Raw genomic sequence first — 17046 nt, 5'->3', positions numbered from 1 at the left:
TTTGCAGGTGTTACTTTTCCTCAGTGCCATTTCTCCAAAAGTACTAGGCTGGAGAATTTATTTATTCATTCATTCATTGGATTTGTATGCCGCCCCTCTCCGGAGACTCTGGGCGGCTAACAGCAATAACAAGACAGCATACAATAATAATCCAATACTAAAAACAACTAAAAGCCCATTATTATAAAAACCAAACATACAGACAGACAGACATACCATGCATAAAATTCTAAAGGCCTAGGGGGAAAGAGCATCTCAATTCCCCCATGCCTGGCGGCAGAGGTGGGTTTTAAGAAGCTTACGAAAGGCAAGGAGGTTGGGGGCAATTCTAATCTCTGGGGGGAGTTGGTTCCAGAGGGCTGGGGCCGCCACAGAGAAGGCTCTTCCCCTGGGCCCCGCCAAGCGGCATTGTTTAGTTGACGGGACCCGGAGAAGACCCACTCTGTGGGACCTAACTGGTCGCTGGGATTCGTGCAGCGGAAGGCGGTCCCTGGGATAATATTTCCAGCAATAATGACTATATAAAAGATTGGGGATCCAGTTTCTCTAAACCAGTGGTTCTCAACCTTTCTAATGCCGCGACCCCTTAATACGGTTCCTCGTGTTGTGGTGACCCCCAACCATAAGTCTAGCGCTAATTCTTCCAACAGAGCTTTAAGCTGATTGGCAGGAAGTTTGGAAGGACACACCCACTGTCAACACCTGATTGGTCGGATTGTAAAAATATATTCCAAGGCGCCAGAATAGAAGCTTTAGTTCCTAACACCTTGGGAAATTTGTCTTTTCTACTGATCTTAGGCGACCCCTTGGAAATGGTCACTCGACCCTCAAAGGGGTCCCGACCCCCAGGTAGAGAACCAATGCTCTAAACGAAAGCAGTCTAGGCTTTTGCATGTACTCCATGGTAAATATAACACAACATATAGCCCCTCCCTGGTACAGAGCTGAAGGGATCAGGTCTGGTGGCCTAGAGCAGCGTTTCCCAACCGGTGTGCCGCGGCACACCGGTGTGCCGCGAGACATGGCCAGGTGTGCCGCTAAGCTCCAGCTGGGCGGGGCGCTGCCGGTACTTCCGTCCTGGGGCTCCCGCTCGCAGCTGTCCCCCGCCTCCTGCTCGATGCCGCGGTTTTCGGCGCTCTCCTGCTGGGCGCCAAAGAAGGAAGGCAGGAAGAAGGAGAGCTTTATTCTTCGCGCCTTTTCCCCACCTTCCTTCTTTGGGACCCAGCAGGAGAGCGCCGAAAACCGCGGCATCGAGCAGGAGCCGGTTGACAGCTGCGAGCGGGAGCCCCAAGAGGAAGTACCGGCAGCGCCCCGCCCAGCTGGAGCTTCTCCTGCGTCGACGGCAAGTTTCCTTTGTGGCCCGGCGGGAGGGCACTGGCGATGGGAGCGGGGGGCGGGGGGCGGCCGCAGTGGCCGCAGGCAGTCGTGGGGAGATGGCGGCGGCGAGAGGGAGCGCTCTCTCTCTCTCTCTCTCAGCTGACTGCAAGCGGGAGCCCTGACGGTGGCGGTTGGACGTGCTGCTAGACGTCGTACATGCTGGCGCTGCGGGCCTGGCATATACGGTGTCCAGCAGCACGTCCAGCTGCCGCCGTCAGGGCTCCCGCTTGCAGTCAGCTGAGAGAGAGAAAGAAAGAGAGACATATAAGAGAGGCAGAGAGAGAGAGAAAGAGAGACATAGCAAGAGAGGCAGAGAAAGAGACAGAGCAAGAAAGAGAGGCAGAGAAAGAGAGAGAGAGAAAGAGAGACATAGCAAGAGAGGCAGAGAGAGAGAGACAGAGCAAGAAAGAGAGGCAGAGAAAGAGAGACATAGCAAGAGAGGCAGAGAGAGAGAAAAAGAAAGAGAGACATAGCAAGAGAAAAAGAGAGACTTAGCAAGAGAGGCACAGAGAGAGAGAGAAAGAGAAAGAAAGAGAGACATAGCAAGAGAGACAGAGAGAGAGAAAGAGAGAAAGAGAAAGAAAGAGAGATAGCAAGAGAGGCAAAGAGAAAGAAAGAGACATATAGCAAGACAGTGAAAGAGAGAGAGAGAGCAAGAGAGAGAGAAAAGCAAGAAAGAGATAGCAAGAGAGACAGAGAGAGAGAGAGAGCAAAGGAGAGAGAAAGACATAGAGGAAGGGAAGGAGGGAGAGAGAAAGAGAGCAAAAAAGAGAGAAAGAAAGAAAGAGGGATGGAGAGAGAGAAAGAAGGGAAGGAAGGAAAAGAGAAAGAGGGAGAAATAGAGCGAAAGGGAGGAAGAGAGAGGGTTTTTTTTGTCCAAACTTTTCTTTAGCCCTCCCCCCCGCCCCGCCCCCCCCCCCTTTCAGTGTTCCCCGGGATTTTGAAAATATGAATAATGTGCCGCGACTCAAAAAAGGTTGGGAAACACTGGCCTAGAGGTTAATTCTCTGCCTTACAAGGCAGAAGCTGCCGGATCAAATCCCAGTAAGGGTGTGGCTAGCTGTTGAGGCCAAAACAAGGCCATCCTAGTCTCCTTTAATTTTAAAATTTCAGCAAAAAACATGTGGTACATATAGATATATATTTGTCGAACAATTATAGGATGGTAATTTGTATAAGCATAACATTAGAAGAGTAATGATAAAAAGTAATGATAAAAGACAATAGGACAGGGAGGGTAGGCACAATGGTGCACTTATGCATGCCCCTTACAGGCCTCTTAGAAAGGGGAAGAGGTCAATTGTAGATAATCTAAGATTAAAGGTTTTGGGGTTTGGGAGTAGAAACCACAGTCAGGTAGAGCATTCCAGGTGTTGATCACTCTGTTGCTGAAATCGTATTTTTTGCATAGTTTGGAGCAGTTGACATTTAGTTTAAATCTATTTCGTGCTTGTGTGTCGTTGCAGTTGAAGGTGAAGTAGCCACTAACTGGAAGGACATTTTGGTATATGCTTTTATTAACTATGGTTAAGTCGGAATGGCGACGATGAAGTTGTCCAATCGAAGAATTTGAAGTCTGGCAGAGTAAGGTTGCTGGAAGAGGAGTGAAGGACTCTTCTTGTGAAATATTTCTGGACACTCTCAGTTGTGTTGATGTCAGATATGCAATGTGGGTTCCCCTACAGTACAATACAGCTGTATTCCAGGATTGGTCTGACAAATGGTTTAGCAGATCAATATTCCCAGGGAAGAAGCTGCGAAGGATTAGGTTAACAACTCTTAAAGCCTTTTTGGCAATGTTGTTACAGTGGGCTCTAGGACTTAGGTCATTGGATATGATTATATGTCATTAGCGGTGCAACACCCAGATAGTTACCACCTCATACGATGCATTTTAAAATTATAGTCGCTTCATCTTGGCAGCTTCAAATTGTGTGGACTTCAACTCCCAGAATTCCCCAGCCAGCAAAGTTTCTATATTGGAAGGCATTTTTCAGATTGTGTCCCCTTGTTCTTGTGTTCACTTTCCTATTAAAAACACTTCCCTCCTGGACCTTATTTAACCCTTTAACATATTGAAATATTTCGATCATGTCCCCCCTTTCCCTTCTGTCCTCCAGACTATACAGATCGAGTTCATGAAGTCTTTCCTGATACGTTTTATGCTTAAGACCTTCCACCATTCTTGTAGCCCGTCTTTGGACCCGTTCAATTTTGTTAATATCTCTTTGTAGGTGAGGTCTCCAGAACTGAACACAGTATTCCAAATGGGGTCTCACCAGCGCTCTATATAGCGGGATCACAATCTCCCTCTTCCTGCTTGTTATACCTCTAGCTATGCAGCCAAGCATCCTACATCCTACACACCTTAGTTTTAGGGGAAGAAAATAGGGGGGGGGGGGGGGATCTACCTACCAAATAATCAACCGGCTAGCGTCCTTAGTCTGGTCAGCTTCAGCACATTATTTTATTCCCTGGTTAGGGCTGGGAAAAAAAATCTTTAGAGGGAGTAGCAATGAAAACAAGCCTGCAAAGAATTAGGGCTGGGGGAAAAAATTATTTGCAGTAGGAATGAAAAAATCCTGCAAGCAGGGAAGATCATGAGGACTGGTGGGGAAAAGCTTCGAAAAAGCTACACCCAAATTTTTAGCCTCATAGTGGGAAAAGGGAGTGTATTATACTCTGAAAAATACGGTATACAGTAGTACCTTGTGATACGAACTCCTTGTTATACAAACTTTTCGAGATACGAACCCGGAATTCGGAATTTTTTTGCCTCTTCTTATGAACTTTTTTCGCCTTACGAATCCGCCGAAACGGGGACTCCAGGAAGGACGTCTCCGTGACATCAAAGCTACGCCCCTGGAATTCCATATTGGGATTCCCCACCTCCGTTTGAGCCTCCCGACCAGCCGAAAGCTCCACGGCTCTTCTGGGAAGGTGACAGCCGGGTGGCGGCGCTTCTCGGCGTTCTCCCGAACCTGAACTTTTGCCGAACTTTTTGGGTTCAGGAGAGCGCCAAGAAGCCCCCGGGCAGCGGAGCCCAGCGGAGCACCCGTTTTTGTGAATTTTTTGGGGGGGGGGTTTCCATTGTTTCCTATGGGAAACATTGTTTCATCTTACGAACGTTTCACCTTACGAACCTCCTCCCGGAACCAATTAAGTCCGTAAGACAAGGTATCACTGTATTTTGAGTTCAATTTTGGTCTTAAATCCAGGACAGTCTTTATCACAGTCAGAACTAAGTTGAATGATTCTAGCACTATGGTGAAATTAACATATTTGTGTTTTCCTCTTTTCCAGTAAATTAAGAATAAATATAGACATCACTGTTGCAATGAGATGTCAACGTAAGTATTCCGACTCGTATCTTTGTTTTACTACAGTAGTTATTCAGGCAGGACTGATATATTACTCATGAAATCATGAACTTTGCATGACACGTTCTATTTCCTTTGGTAACCAGATTAGCAATATGGCAAAATAAAATAAAATAAGTTTGATAGCAATCTTTAAGACCAAGCATATTGTTGCACAAATTTTTAAAGATTAGCTCATTCTATAAAGTTGATAATCCAGATATCCTTGGGGGGGGGGGGTTAGTTTAGTTTACTTTATTTAGATTTGTATGCTGCCCCTCTCCGAAGACTCGGGGCGGATAACAACAATCAAAAACAATGTAACAAATCTAATATTAAAAAGTAATCTAAAAAACCCCAATTTAAGAGACCAATCATACCAACAAGCATACCATGTATAAATTCTATAAGCCTAGGGGGAAGGGAAAATTTCAATTCACCCATGCCTGACAACAGAGGTGGGTTTTAAAGAGCTTGCGAAAGGCAAGGAGTGTGGGGGCAACTCTGATATCTGGGGGGAGCTGGTTCCAGAGGGTCGGGGCCGCCACAGAGAAGGCTCTTCTCCTGGGTCCCGCCAAATGACATTGTTTAGTCGACGGGACCTGGAGAAGGCCAACTCTGTGGGACCTAACCGGTCGCTGGGATTCGTGCAGCAGGAGGCGGTCCTGGAGATATTCTGGTCCGGTGCCATGAAGGGCTTTATAGGTCAGAACCAACACTTTGAATTGTGACCGGAAACTGATCGGCAACCAATGCAGACTGCGGAGTGTTGGAGTAACATGGGCATATTTGGGGAAGCCCATGATTGCTCTTGCAGCTGCATTCTGCACGATCTGGAGTTTCCGAACACTTTTCAAAGGTAGCCCCATGTAGAGAGATGTATTTGATTGATTGATTGATTGATTGATTGATTGATTGATTGATTGATTGGATTTGTATGCCGCCTCTCTCCGTAGACTTGGGGCAGCTAACAACAGTGATAAAAAAACAGCATGTAACAATCCAATCCAATAGTAAAATAACAAAAAAAAAACCTTATTATAAAACCAAACATACACACAAACATACCATGCATAAATTGTAAAGGCCTAGGGGGAAAGAACATCTCAGTTCCCCCATGCCTGACGACAGAGGTGGGTTTTAAGAAGCATACGAAAGGCGAGGAGGGTGGGGGCAATTCTAATCTCTGGGGGGAGTTGGTTCCAGAGGGCCGGGGCTGTCACAGAGAAGGCTCTTCCCCTGGGTCCCGCCAAACGACATTGTTTAGTTGACGGGACCCGAAGAAGACCCACTCTGTGGGACCTAACTGGTCGCTGGGATTCGTGCAGCAGAAGGCGGTCCCTGAGATAATCTGGTCCAGTGCCATGAAGGGCTTTATAGGTCATCACCAACACTTTGAATTGAACAGCTGAACTGGTGTTTATTCCACTTACCAGATTTCTTTAAAATAAAATTAGTTAATCCGAAAAAAGGCCGCACAAAATTCCCTCTCTTCCTATCCTCTTTTTTCTCTCCCTTGCTTTACATTTCTCCCTCCCTCTTTGGAAAAGCTAAACAATGTTTATCTCTTTGGAAAATAGCACTGCAAAGTATGTTCTTAATGCTGCCATTATTGTGATGTCTTATTTTAAAACTAGTAAGGTTTTTTTTTTGAAATGGCTGCCTTTTTTTCTTTTTAAATCACATTGAATAGTACAAAAAGAAAAAGAGAAAAGAGAAGCCAGATGCAAATTGAAGCTAATATTCAGCAAAATGCTTTGGAAAAATAGCATCCATTAGTCCTTTTACCAACTAATGCATCTTGCATTACCATTCTTTACAATACTAATAATCAGGGTTTTAATAAGTACCAAAACTTATTTCTGGGGCAGAAGACGCCTCAATATTTCTATAGTCCTCATTGAGAAGAAAACATTCCTTCTTATTTTTTTAAGATTTAATTTAATTTATTAATTTATTAAATTTATAACCCTTATAAATCCATAAGATGCAGTTGGCGGGCTCAAAACGCACAGGTTTCTCAGTTTCCCACTGTGTAAAATTTGTTGAAGAAATAAATGTATTGTCATGAATTGAGCCCTGGATTAAAGGAACAGATGGATCAACAATTCTTTTTTTAAAAAAATCTTTATTGATTATTAACATTAAAACGAATACAAAACAAAGACTAAAGACAAAAATAAAACAAACATAAATTTGCCAACCTACTAGTTAGCATTGCAACTACAGCTTTCAAACTATTATTTTCTATATTCATTTTACATGAGTCTTGGCCGTGTTAATTTCACACTTATGTCCAGTATTTTTTATTTTTTTAAAAAGGAATAATAATGAATAACAAGATTGCTAAAGAATCATATGCAGTGTCCCTTCAATTTTCACGGGTTCGAACTTTGCGAATAGCCTATGCCATGGTTTTTTCAAAAAATATTAATTTAAAAAATACTTCGTGGGGTTTTTTTTCCCTATACCACGGTTTTTTCCCGCCCTATCGCGGGTCTAGGTAACTCCTTGCAAATTCTTATCTGCCTCTTTCAACTTTTTGAAACAGATATTGGTGCTGATGTTCTGGATCTAGCAGAAACGATGGTTGCTACAGCAGATGGATTGGTCTATGAACCAGTAAGTAGGAGTTTCATATTATATATACATATGAGTTTCATATATATATATATTTTTCTGAGTATAAGATACACCTTTTTCCTCCCTAAAACAGGCTGATAATTTGGGTGCATCTTATACTCTGAATGTAGTCCTTTTTTTTTTCTTTTTGTAGCCCTAACTAGGTGCTAATGATCTTCCCAGCTCTTACCTCACAGGCTCTTTCATTGTTACTCTCTGCAAAGAATATTTTCCAAGCCCTCTTTGCAGGTTTTTTTTTCATTGCTCTAACTTGCTCCAAATAAGTTTCTTTCCAGCCCTAACCAGGTGCTAACAATGTTCCCAGCATTCACCTTGCAAGCTCTTTCATTATTTCTCTCTGCAAATAATGTTTTCCAAGCCCTAGGTCTTTGAGATTTTTTTCCCATTTCTAACTTGCTCCAAATGTTTCTTCCCAGCCCTAACCATGTGCTAACAATGTTCCCAGGTCTTACCAGCTTGCAAGCTCTTTCATTGTTACTCCCTGCTAATAATGTTTTTCAAATCCTGTCTTTGTAGAGGTTTTTTTTTTTCATTCTCTACTTGCTCCAAATGTTTTTTCCCAGCCCTAACCATATACTAACAATGTTCCCAGGTCTTACCAGCTTGCAAGCTCTTTCATTGTTACTCCCTGCTAATAATGTTTTTCAAATCCTGTCTTTGTAGAGGTTTTTTTTTTCATTCTCTACTTGCTCCAAATGTTTTTTCCCAGCCCTAACCATATACTAACAATGTTCCCAGGTCTTACCAGCTTGCAAGCTCTTTCATTGTTACTCCCTGCAAATAATGTTTTTCAAATCCTGTCTTTGTAGAGGTTTTTTTTTTCATTCTCTACTTGCTCCAAATGTTTTTTCCCAGCCCTAACCATATACTAACAATGTTCCCAGGTCTTACCAGCTTGCAAGCTCTTTCATTGTTACTCCCTGCAAATAATGTTTTTCAAATCCTGTCTTTGTAGAGGTTTTTTTTTTTCATTCTCTACTTGCTCCAAATGTTTTTTCCCAGCCCTAACCATATACTAACAATGTTCCCAGGTCTTACCAGCTTGCCGGTAAGTGGCTGGCTGGCTGTTTCCCATTTTCTAACCTGAGTTTCTCTTTTTGTGCAGCTTTCTTAGACTCGCAATTGTTTTGTTTGAGAAACAAACGGAGACATTTTTTTGGTCTTAACTCGGATCCTTTGTTTTTGTTTTAGGTGATATTTGAACTCAGCCCCCTGCAAAGAGAATGGCAAAGGTAACAGAGCAGTCGTGATATTCATTATAATTCATGCCCATCCAAAGCTATCTTAGTTCAACTTTAAACTGGCTAAGTACTTACTGTGTCTTTCGGTCTATAAGATGCATTCCTCCCCCTTGCAAAAAAGTGGGTGGAAATGTCTGTGCATCTGTGATGGTGAACCTATGGCATGGGTGGCCCTTGTGACACATGGAGTTATATCTGCTGGCACGGGGATCGTGGCCCTAACTCAACTCCAGTGTGTATGTGCAGGCCGGCCAGCTGATTTTCGACTTGCATTGAGGCTCTTGGGGTGTCCAGCAACTCTGGAAAACAGGGAAATCAGGGAAATATCAGGCAAATCGGTGGTTCAGGAAATATCGGGGGGAAACGGAATAAATCAGGGGGGAAAAACAAACTGTATTAAAATGTTTTAAAGTCAGGGGAAAATTAGGGATGGATGGATGGATGAATAGGGATAGCTAGCTAGCCAGATAGATAGATAGATAAATGGATAGAGAGTAGATAGATAGATAGATTAGATAGATGGATAGATAGATAGATAGATAGATAGATAGATAGATAGATAGATAGATAGATAGATAGATAGATGATAGATAGATGATAGATGATAGATAATAGATAGATAGATAGATAGATAGATAGATAGATAGATAGATAGATGATAGGTAGGTAGGTAAGTAGATAGATAGATAGATAGATAGATAGATAGATAGAGAGTAGATAGATAGATAGATAGATAGATAGATAGATAAATGATAGATAGATAGATAAATGATAGATAGATGATAGATAGATGATAGATAGACAGACAGACAGACAGATAGATAGATAGATGATAGGTTGGTATGTAGGTAAGTAGATAGATAGATAGATAGATAGATGTTATTTGTTATATGTTATTTGCTCAAGGGTTGTCTCACATAGTCACACTGTGCGCACTCTGACATAGATTAGATGGGATGGATTAGATAGATAGATAGATAGATAGATAGACAGACAGACAGACAGACAGACAGACAGACACATACATACATACACACATACATAGATAGATACATAGATAGATAGATAGATACATACATACATACATACATACATACATACATGGATACATGGATGGATAGATTAGACAGACAGATATAGCTGAATCGTTTGCTTTTGCTTTACTTCTAGGATACTACAAAATATTCAGGCCCGGCTGCAGGAAGAACACTCTCTTCAAGACATAATATTCAAAAGTGCTTTTAAAAGTGCTTCCACGGCACTTCCACCAAGGTGAGAGGGTAGCTTCAGGGTCTCTTCGCCTTGCGGGGATGGGGGGGGGGGGGGAACCCATAAAAAAGAACCGATGTAACCCAAAACAGGTGTCAAGGTTCTAGGTAGCATCCGAACTAAATCAGAATCCGAGTCAAAGTGCTCCTCAAAGTTCCAGTTTATTTCCAGAGCCATCCTGGACCTGAGTTTCACACTCGGTTGAAAGTTCACCTCCCTCATCCCCCACCCACAGACTCCTTCCGCTTCCACCCAGGTGGGTGGGGATAGGATGTCCTTGAACCACTCAATAGAATGCTTTGTGGCTACATCATCCTCAAAATGTCTTCCGCGACTAACCGTACTTCTGTCGACTACAGATTCTCCATAAACTGTTTGTGAATGTTCCCAACAGTTTCTTTCTCTTCAGTGAGAAATTCAATGACGACACACTACTTGTAACACACATCACTTACAGACGCCATTTCGAAACACGGCCGCAGCTACGCTATCTGTCTGAAGAAACACAAAATTTACACACGCACTCCTGATAATTCAAATCACGTATATCTAAAGTTTTGCATTCGTACCATTACTGTAGGCTGGGGAAAAATGTGGTGCATTACTTTCTGGGCGACCCTTATAGATCTCAAAAGGGTTTTGTGGCTCCCGGTGTTTTCTTTTTTTTGTGTGAAAAAGGCTCTTTGAGTATTTTTTTTAAATTGGGGTTTTTTAGATTGTTTTTATTATTAGATTTGTTTACATTGTTGTTTTATATTGTTGTTAGCCGCCCCGAGTCTTCGGAGAGGGGCGGCATACAAATCTAATAAATAATAATTTAAAAATAATAATAATAATTTAAAGTTGCCGAACCCTGATATAGGTTCTCCTGCTAGAGTAGTGGGTTGGACTAGAACAGGGGTAGTAGGCAAAGTTGGCTCTTTTATTACTTGTGGACTTCAACTCCCAGAATTCATGAGTCAATCATACTAGCTCAAGGAATTCTGGGAGTTGAAGTCCACATGTCATAGAAGAGCCAACTTTGCCTACCCCTGGACTAGAAGACTCCCAAGGTCCCTTCCAATCCTGTTATTCTATATCCTGTGTTCTAAGACACATTGGTAAGTCATTCCCATTTTTTCTCTATTTATTTATTTATTTATTTATTATTTATTGATTGATTGATTGATTGATTGATTGATTGGATTTGCGAGCTTGTATCTACTTCCGCAGTCATTGGGGGAACCAGGGCATCAAATTTGTCTGAGCCATATGCAATCTACGTTTTCCGAGAATTTGTATTTTGCAAGGCTTCGTAAAAATGCAAAGTGCTGTTGTTTTTTAAGAATTGTATTATTATTTTTTAAATCTGTACAGGGAAGACAATCCCGTCCATTCGGCCGACGCCTGCAGAATTCACGGACACCTCTATGTGAATAAAGTGGCAGGGAACTTTCACGTTACAGTGGGCAAGTATGTTCATTTCATTTCCTGGAAGGCTACAAGCCAGAATTTGCCACTTTTAAGACGCGCGGACTTCAACTCCCAGAATTCCCCCAGCCATCTCCTTCTGGGAGTTGAAATTCCAGCCCGTCTTAAAGTTGCCAAGGTTGGGAAACACTATTATAAACCCATGGTTTGCTTCCCACTTCAAAACATCAGATGTTTTGAACATCGAAACATCAGATCCTAAGTTTAGAAAGCTTAGAACTGCGTCGCCTTAAACACGACCTAAGCATAGTCCACAAAATCACCTGCTACAATGTCCTTCCTATCAACGACTGCTCCAGCTTCAACCACGACAACACATAAGCACACAACAGATACACGCTCAAAGTCAGCCGCTCCAAACTTGACTGCAGGAAATACAACTTTAGTAACTGTTCTGGTTTCTGGTAGAAATTTAGCAATTACAAATAACTCTTTTAATAAGAGTTATTTGTAAAAATGCATCATTTCATGAATAAAGAAACTCCATTTATTTCTCCGCTCTCCTGTAATTCAAACACATTCCATATAGGCACTCGGTCCGTTATCTCTCTTAGCTGCATTCCTCACATTCCTTCTCCTGCTCCACTTAACAAGATTTATTTTCCTAACAGCATGACTTTGAAAAACAACAGAACTGACTGTTAACAACACAGAATACTTTTGGTTACTTTAGCGCGGGGAAAAACACATCCATTTTCCCTTCGGCAACATTGAAACTCCACCCTTTTTCTCCACTGACCCCCTGACGTGCCAAATACATCACTATAGTATTTAACCCTCTCCTCTCCTTAATATCTTCTTCCAGACCTCTGTTCTGTACGTTTTTGGGCCCTTCTGAATTTAGAGTTAACCCAGCGAGCGTCTGATTCTCCCTTGCTAGATCCTGAACTCATAGCCCCATCCTGTGGCTGGCCTCCCACCTGTTCTGCTACCTGTAACCCCGGGCCTCCCACTAATTCATAAACACTATCTGAATCCGAGTCCTCAATAGCTTCATTATCCTCCAGCTGATCTGGAGTATGTACAACAGTAACCGTGTAGTTAATGCATGGAACTCACTGCCTGACTCTGTAGTATTAAGAGCCGGGGTGGCGCAGCAGGTAGAGTGCTGTACTGCAGGCCACTGAAGCTGACTGTAGATCTGAAGGTCAGCGGTTCAAATCTCATCACCGGCTCAAGGTTGACTCAGCCTTCCATCCTTCCGAGGTGGGTCAAATGAGGACCCGGATTGCGGGGGCAATAGGCTGGCTCTGTTAAAAAGTGCTATTGCTAACATGTTGTAAGCTGCCCTAAGTCTAAGGAGAAGGGCGGCATAAAAATCTAATAAATAAAATAAAATAAATAAATAATAAATTATCACCCAACCCCCAAAATTTTACCCTTAGACTATCCACTGTTGACCTCTCCCGATTCCTAAGAGGTCAGTAAGGGCTGTGCATAAGTGTACCAGCGTGCCTTCCATCCCCCGTCCTAATGTTTCTCTCTTACTAGTATCAAGTATATAAACATTGGTATATCTTTGTATACCACCAATACGTACTTGACAAAACAAATAAATAACATTTTTTCAAGGACTTAATCCCTGGATAGTTCAGTGGATTTCAAGCTGGCTGAAGCATAGACATCAGAGAGTTATTGTTAATGGCGAGTATTCTGAGCAGAGACAGGTTACAAGCAGTGTGCCACAAGGGTCTGTTCTGGGTCCTATTCTTTTTAATATGTTTGTGAGTGACATAGGGGAAGGTTTGGTAGGGAAGGTTTGCCTATTTGCCGATGACTCTAAAGTGTGCAATAGGGTTGATATTCCTGGAGGGGTCTGTAATATGGTAAATGATTTAGCGTTACTAGATAAATGGTCAAAGCAATGGAAACTGCAGTTTAATGTTTCCAAATGTAAAATAATGCACTTGGGGAAAAGGAATCCTAAATCTGAGTATTGCATTGGCAGTTCTGTGCTAGCAAAAACTTCAGAAGAGAAGGATTTAGGGGTAGTGATTTCTGACAGTCTCAAAATGGGTGAGCAGTGTGGTCGGGCGGTAGGAAAGGCAAGTAGGATGCTTGGCTGCATAGCTAGAGGTATAACAAGCAGGAAGAGGGAGATTGTGATCCCCTTATATAGAGCGCTGGTGAGACCACATTTGGAGTACTGTGTTCAGTTCTGGAGACCTCACCTACAAAAAGATATTGACAAAATTGAACGGGTCCAACGACGGGCTACAAGAATGGTGGAAGGTCTGAAGTATAAAACGTATCAGGAAAGACTCAATGAACTCAATCTGTATAGTCTGGAAGACAGAAGGAAAAGGGGGGACATGATCGAAACATTTAAATATGTTAAAGGGTTAAATAGGGTTCAGGAGGGAAGTGTTTTTAACAGGAAAGTGAACACAAGAACAAGGGGACACAATCTGAAGTTAGTTGGGGGAAAGATCAAAGGCAACATGAGAAAGTATTATTTCACTGAAAGAGTAGTAGATCCTTGGAACAAACTTCCAGCAGACGTGGTTGGTAAATCCACAGTAACCGAATTTAAACATGCCTGGGTTAAACATATATCCATTGTAAGATAAAATACAGGAAATAGTAAAAGGGCAGACTAGATGGACCATGGGGTCTTTTTCTGCCGTCAGTCTTCTATGTTTCTATGTTTCTAAGGAACAAAGCAATAATGCAATTGTTCTGACCCAGCTCCCAAACCAGACAAACCCTCTGATCTGAACTCAAAAGATTCCTTTATTAGAAGTACCAGTACCAAAGCAAAAAGTTTCTCTCTCAAATCCATTCATCCATCCATTGTCTGCCACATCTATTCATCTCTGCTCCCTGCCATTATCCCCAGAGCCAGGATGGGGCTCTACTACCAGCGGCGTATCTTCCATCCCAAGGACCGGCCCATAGATTTCTACTACTCTCCTCTCCTCTGTTTTCTGTGCATCTACGTAACAGGCACTGGACCCAGCTGTTCCTTCTCTTCGTCATCAGCTACCTCCAGACCTGGAGGTTGTTGACTCTCTGACGGACAACCCATGCTCCACCTCTGTCGCTCTCTCTCTCTTGCCAGCTCCATCCCCTCTTCCCACTCCCAGGTTGTCGTGATACTGAACCTAACTCCCGTGCTGTTGCCACTTTCTCTGGAGGAGCCAACACCCAACAGGCCACAACAGCAATCCTATAGAACAAAGTTCCCCAACTTTTCCAGATTAGTGGACCCAAGAGGGAGAAAGAAGGGATGGTTTTGTCATGCACGCGAGCACCCATTAACGCTAGTGGGGCCACAAGCCCCTGTGATGCGTGAGTGGTGAGCCCCCCACAGTGCTCGTGCAAGTGGGGCTGTGTACACAAACACGTGTGTGCACCAGCTGTCTACTCAAGCTTGGGGATCCCTGCTATAAGGGTTCATTTAGAATAGAAGAATAAAATAGAATCATCGGCGCTAGGAGAGAGTGGTGTTTGTGGAGTGGAAGAATACAATATAATACAATGCAATACACAATACAGCACTACACAATACAATATACACGCACAATATGCAATACACAGTATAATATGTGATGCAATATACAATACAATACACATTATGCAATGCAAAATATGTATACAGTGGTCCCTCACTATACCGCGCTTCACCTACTGCGGCTTCACTTCATCGCGGGTTTTCAAGAAATATTAATGAGAAAAATCATTCGCCGATCTTCACTGGTTCGCGGGTTTCTGAGGAAGTCGATAGGAAGATTTAAACAGCCCGCCGAACTCGATCGGCAGGTTTTTCCAAAAAAATATACAGTGGAACCCCGACATAAGAGCTGCTCTACTTAACAGCAACTCGAGATAAGAGCTGGGAGGGGAGAGATATTTTTGTTCTACTTACAAGCCCAAATTCGAGATACAAGCGCCAAGGAGCTGTCTCCTGAAGCCAAACGCTAACTTCCGCGTTCGGCTTCAGGAGACAGCTGCGAAGCGGCGCGCGTGTTTTAAAAGGTTGCAGCCGGCCTGGGGGGCTCGGGGGGGTGCTTGCAGCTTTCTTTCTTGCTCTTTTTCTTTCTCTCTTTTACCTTCCCTTCTATTTCTTCTTTTCTTTCTCCTTCCCACCTTCTTCCCTCCCTCCCTCCCTTCACTCATTCCTCTCTTACTCTCCCCTTTCATAAGTTTCCTTGCTTCCTTCCTCTGTTCCTGTCCCTTCCCCCTTTCTTTCTTTCTTTCTTTCTTTCTTTCTTTCTTTCTTTCTTTCTTTCTTGCTCTTTTTCTTTCTCTCTTTTACCTTCCCTTCTTCTATTTCTTCTTTTCTTTCTCCTTCCCACCTTCTTCCCTCCCTCCCTCCCTTCACTCATTCCTCTCTTACTCTCCCCTTTCATAAGTTTCCTTGCTTCCTTCCTCTGTTCCTGTCCCTTCCCTCTTTCCTTCCTTCCTTCCCACCCTCCGTCCATTCATTCACCCATTCCTCTCTTGATCGCTTAAAGCCGGTCCCTGGTGCAAAAAGGGTTGGGGACCTCTGTCCTACAGGATTGGGTGGCAGAGAAGTTGAACATATGTAAATTTAAAAGTTTAAGAAAGTTTACAAGTTAAGTGAAAGAAACTTCATTATTCATTTATATGTACATGTACATTTCTTCATTAAAAACATGTCTTTCTGCATAATTTAGACTAACTTTGTGAGTTTTTTGAGGGCTGGAACCAATTAAAATTATTTACATTAATTCCTATGGGGAAAAGTCGTTCGAGATAAGAGCTGCTCGACTTAAGAGCCCAGGTCCGGAACGAATTAAACTTGTATCTCGAGGTACCACTGTACTTAAATAAGTACTATCAGTCGATAAATTCCCCATTGTGGATTTCACCTATCGCGGCCGGGTCTGGAACGTAACACCAGCGATAGGTGAGGGATTAGGTGAGGGATTACTGTACAATACAAGATACATATACAATATATGATACATTACACAATATGCAATGCAAAATACGTATATGATATGCAATACAGTATGCAATACAAAATACATGTGCAATATGAAAAATGCCATGCACAATGCACATTTGCAATACAATATGCAATAAACAATAAAACAACACAGTACACAATGTACAGTGCAATACACAATATACAAAACATAATACAACACAAAATAAAATGTAATATAATGCAAAATGCAATACAGAATGTAATACAATACAATATTGGCCAAGTGTAATTGGACACACAAGGAATTGAGTCATTGGTGCATATGTTCTCAGTATACATAAAAGAAAAGATAAGTTTGTCAAGAATCGTAAGGTACAACACTTAATGATTGTCACAGGGTACAAATAAGCCATCAAATCATGAGCAAAAAGTAAAATAAAAGTAAAAAGAAGTGTTCCTATCATCAGTGGTTTCCTTCCGAAACGTGTATCGAGTCTTCCTTTCGATACACCTTTGGATGGGTGTCAACAGACTCAAACTCAACCCGGATAAGACGGAGTGGCTGTGGGTTTTGCCTCCCAAGGACAACTCCATCTGTCCATCCATCACCCTGGGGGGAGGGAATTATTGACCCCCTCGGAGAGGGTCCGCAACTTGGGCGTCCTCCGCAATCCACAGCTCACATTAGAGAAACATCTTTCAGCTGTGGCAAGGGGGGCGTTTGCCCAGGTTCGCCTGGTGCACCAGTTGTGGCCCTATCTGGACCGGGAGTCACTGCTCACAGTCACTC

At 42.7% G+C, this 17046-nt stretch overlaps 1 protein-coding gene across 1 annotated transcript in view; it reads left to right on the top strand.

Annotated features, from left to right (window-relative positions):
• Positions 1 to 17046, top strand: part of ERGIC2 (ERGIC and golgi 2) — a 50424-nt gene that overhangs the window by 21544 nt on the left and 11834 nt on the right. The window contains exons 5-9 of the mRNA XM_070755160.1: positions 4681 to 4727; positions 7288 to 7358; positions 8571 to 8611; positions 9791 to 9892; positions 11246 to 11341. Of these exons, the coding sequence (XP_070611261.1) occupies positions 4681 to 4727; positions 7288 to 7358; positions 8571 to 8611; positions 9791 to 9892; positions 11246 to 11341 (357 nt within the window). The remainder of the gene's footprint in view (positions 1 to 4680; positions 4728 to 7287; positions 7359 to 8570; positions 8612 to 9790; positions 9893 to 11245; positions 11342 to 17046) is intronic.

The sequence above is a fragment of the Erythrolamprus reginae genome, chromosome 6 (genome assembly GCF_031021105.1).
Source record: "Erythrolamprus reginae isolate rEryReg1 chromosome 6, rEryReg1.hap1, whole genome shotgun sequence".
In the NCBI taxonomy this organism is placed as follows: Eukaryota; Metazoa; Chordata; class Lepidosauria; order Squamata; family Dipsadidae; genus Erythrolamprus; species Erythrolamprus reginae.
Note: the sequence above shows the minus strand (reverse complement) of the source record. Positions and strands in the feature narration are given on the sequence as shown.